The sequence below is a fragment of the Morone saxatilis genome, unplaced genomic scaffold, assembly GCF_004916995.1.
Source record: "Morone saxatilis isolate NCDOM2014 unplaced genomic scaffold, NCSU_SB_2.0 Contig2, whole genome shotgun sequence".
Lineage (NCBI taxonomy): Eukaryota > Metazoa > Chordata > Actinopteri > Moronidae > Morone > Morone saxatilis.
In genome coordinates this window covers 19531522-19535601 of record NW_023339762.1, presented here as the reverse complement: position 1 = coordinate 19535601, position 4080 = coordinate 19531522, and the positions used below count along the sequence as shown (strand labels likewise).

The 4080-nt window shown below is 37.4% G+C and overlaps 1 protein-coding gene across 1 annotated transcript in view; it reads right to left on the bottom strand.

The window, feature by feature from the left end:
- Nucleotides 1–2327: 2327 nt before the first annotated feature.
- LOC118330407 (S-adenosylhomocysteine hydrolase-like protein 1) overlaps nt 2328–4080 on the bottom strand; it is a gene marked incomplete in the record, with an annotated part of 10261 nt that continues 8508 nt past the window's right edge. Inside the window, 5 exon segments of the mRNA XM_035664914.1 lie at nt 2328–2452; nt 2542–2620; nt 2751–2819; nt 3556–3654; nt 3778–3872. Of these exon segments, the coding sequence (XP_035520807.1) occupies nt 2328–2452; nt 2542–2620; nt 2751–2819; nt 3556–3654; nt 3778–3872 (467 nt within the window).

The window sequence follows — 4080 nt, the reverse complement described above, 5'->3', positions numbered from 1 at the left end:
AACTGTGCAGCAATAACAATGACCTGTTGAGAGTGCGACTTGACCAGAACTGCACAGATACAGTTATTTTCCTACTGTACCATTCACAAAATGTCTCACGCGATCTCTTCTAGGATGAGTACCTTCTTCATCCTGCCAGGATTTCTACAGGACAGTAGCCACACCACAGGCGCACGTAGCCGAGACCCCTCGTCCATCTGCCAGCGGATCCTGGATTTAGCTTTTATCTCGAGTTGGGGGGGAGCTGTTTGAAGTCTGAGACATTCACAAAATTTCTGCGTAAAGGTATGATTAACAACGACGGATAACAGTAAAGCCTTTACTGCCAGAAATAAAGCAAATATACATATGGAACATATTGATTGGCTAGGTGATCTACTATCGGTCTATCTTTCGTAATCTGTATCTATCGCTTCTGTAAATCTGTAGTATCCTATCTACCTATCTATCATACTAGTCTATCATCTGTCTATCGTTATCTATGAAACTAGTCTCTGCAAAGATGATAGTGTGGTCTTACGCCCCAGTGGCAAATAGTAACTTGGTAGACTGTTTCCCGGTGGTCCCCAACCCTTTTTTCCTTAAGGGACCTCTTTTCTATTATTGAGTAAATGGATGATCCCTCACTAAGTGACATAATATATTCAATAATAACAAGAACAGTACGGAACAACTAATAAACTGTACAATGAACCCAAATAGTGAGCACAATAACTGCAGGAGGTTTGTGTAAAACGAGAGATTTGGTGAATTTTAAGCAGATTATTTCCTGTGAAAATTATATCAGATAAAGTTTTTAAGGATTTTAAAACAATTCGCTGTCTGTATTATGTATTTTTTTCATTTTTATCAATCATAACTACTTAATAGGCCTTTCTATTATGACAAATCCAATGTTTTATTCTATCTGATGCTTGGTTGTTTTTTTCTTTGCAGGACGATGGTGTTTAGTTAAGGTCTTAAAAATTTAGATCTTAAATAATAATCTAAACTTTAAAATTGCAAATAGTTTTCTTCCCAGAAATATAGGGAATATAGACCTACTGTCTAGAGTTTCAGCTCTGCACTTATTGAACAAACTACAATGTACTTTAATAATATGGATTCCCTGATAACATTGGGAGATTTTAGAAATATGTTTATTAATCAAGTTTACATGAAACTGTGGAATCTGTTTTTAATTAGCAAACTGACAAATTATTTTGATGTTTGTCTTCTTATTGTTTTTGTCTAATCTTGGCATCATTGAAAATAAGGGTTCACTCCTCAATCTATTCCTGAGAAATTAATTAAGGTTGGATAAATGATTGAATGATTTTTTACATTTTCTTACACACCCTTAAATCAACAAGTCCTTGTGACCCCTCCATGAGGCTGTGGTGACTCCTACTGGGGGTCCTAACCCTCAGGTTGGGAACCACTGACCCACAGTATACGGCTGTGCAGTCTTTGTAGAGCTTCTGACTAAGCTGCAGATCCATCTTAGTCACTGTGTGGTGAGTTTAGTGGGAATATAACATGTATTTACAGGATTGTGTGGTTGTATGAATAATGCAGTGTGAGCAGAGATCATTTGAAAAACCCACGAGTTTCAATTATTGTTCATAATGTTGTTTTTCTACAGTTTAGAGTTGCACACAATAATTCTAATTTTGTGATATTTAAATGATGAGACAGACACAGGGAGAAACTGCGCTTTTTATTATAATATCTTATGCATGCTTCATTACTAGAGGCTTCTTTTAAGGTTAATATCATGTTTAGATGTTAGATTTAAATCAGGATTATAGTGGATGAAACTATTTTACATGTACAAATGTGAGCAGATATTTCAATGTTGATCACTTGAGCTGTCAACTTATAGTTTAAATATGATGAATTAAATATATGATATTGATTGTTGCTTCAGTTAAGAAATAGTATTGTTATATAAAGGAGAAGAGTGAATAACATTCGGCACTTTGTGTTTCTCTTCATTTTAAACTCAATAAGAATTTACACTGATTACAGTCTGAAAACTGTGAATATTTATAACAAGGAAAAAAAACATAAAACAGATACGACCGCACGTGCATAGAAAAGTTAATTAAAGTAAAGGTTTGTAGTCCTCATCCACTGTCTTGATAATACTGAGTCAGATTCAGACTGTAGAGGGCGTCAGTGTCTGCAGGACCGTGAGGGGTTTTTCAAAATATAATCCACAACAGCATGTCTGAAGAGTCTTTCAGCTTTATCTCCAGAGCGTTAATACCTATTTAAAAAAAAAAAATCTGTTAAATACACAAACAATATATAATCTGTGTGTTGTTTGTGTGTAATACTTGTCCTCACCTGTAGTAGTTAGGTTTGAAGGGTCCATGTTTGCTGATGCCCAGATACTTGGCCTGTTCATCACTCAGGTCTGTGAGGCGAGCGTCAAACGTCGGCAGGTGAAGACTGGCTACAAATTCATCTGAAATGATAAAACATACAGGGGTTCATCAGTCCTGAATATAAAGATATGGTCCTAATTGTTTTAGGATACTTAAGCTGTGAACTTGCCCATCTTCTTTGGCAGCAGGTAGACGTCCTGTTTGTATCGTCCCTCTGGAGCACTGTACAGCTCTATGAGAGCCAGGGCCTGGCGTACAACAGTCTTGTTAACACCAGCCTCAAAATGACTACAGACACTTCCTCTGTGATACATTTAGAAAAGAATAAAAAGATATTTTGCTAAATAAAACCTTGAAGTAAATAACATGTGATCACACCTGAGTTGTAGCGGTGATGGAGAGGACGAGTGAAGGCACCGTGGAGCAGCTCAGATTCAACAAACGGCCCTAAAGCAAACATTAAAAAACTCTGATAATAACCTAAAGACATGTAAAGTGTGCTGTTTAAAATACTTAGATTAGTCCTTAAATATCCCTCTGTGTCTAAAGCTGCACACCTGATCCTTTAACAGTGACCAAGTGAGTCTGTTCCTGGAGCTCAACTCATTTTGGATCAGATGTGAGCTGTAAGAAAACATTATGTAACAGTTCTTAAAACTCAGTTCTGCATGCAGAGGCCTTGTTATCCCTGGACAAGTAAGTATATCCAGGTACAGGCAGGAAAAGATCTAACCTTAACCGCACTTGATTTTAACCTAATAATAACAACCACTGAAACTACAATGACTTTAAAAACTTTAAAAATCTGTAACAAAGACACCAGTGTGTGTAACAGTGCAAGGTAGTATTATGGAAAGGTGTTATGACACCTTTAATGGTTAGCCAGCTGGTTAAACATTGATAGCTGAAAATGTTTCCACTCACTGAAATGTTAATTTAAATAAACAATGAAAGTCACAAGCAGCATGGTAATGAAAGGCTACGTGTGGTGCAATGTATCATTTGTAAGCACTCAAAATGGCTGCTGTTACTGTTTAATAAACAGGGTATGTGCAGCAAGACCCCAGTTCAGAGCACACATTGTGGGACTATAGTTTACAATAAATAGGTTTCTGTACATTATCTCCTGCTGCTCGGTGTGTAACAACAATAACAACAACAACAACAACAACAGTATCATCACCTCAGCCAGCAGGACGATTCTCTTGCCATCAGGCCAGATAACGTGATCCACGTGAGGCCTCACACGCTCCCACCTCAGCTCTGCAGTCCGCAGACTCGCCTGAGAAGCAAGAGTCCATATTTTACACACATGTATATACAGGTTTATACACACACATAAAAACATGTATAAACACACACGCACACACACACACACACAAACACACACAGTCTACGTTCATACCAACTCTATCTCAGTGCTGGAGTGTCCCATGTTGCAGACTATGCAGCCATTCTTCATTCTGTCCAGATGTTCCCTCCCCACCACGTTTTTATTGCCTGCATGAAGTAAAACACTAATGTTAATAATGGTTAATGTTATTTTTAAATCCAGGCTCAAAACCTACTTTTTCTCATCCTCCTGCTGATTTCATTGTCTGTGATTCTTTTAATTTGTTTTTCTCTTAATCATGTTTTTCTCTACCTGCTCTGGTCTGTACAGCACTTTGGTCAACAAGGACCAGTTTTAGTGGCATCTAGAAGTGTA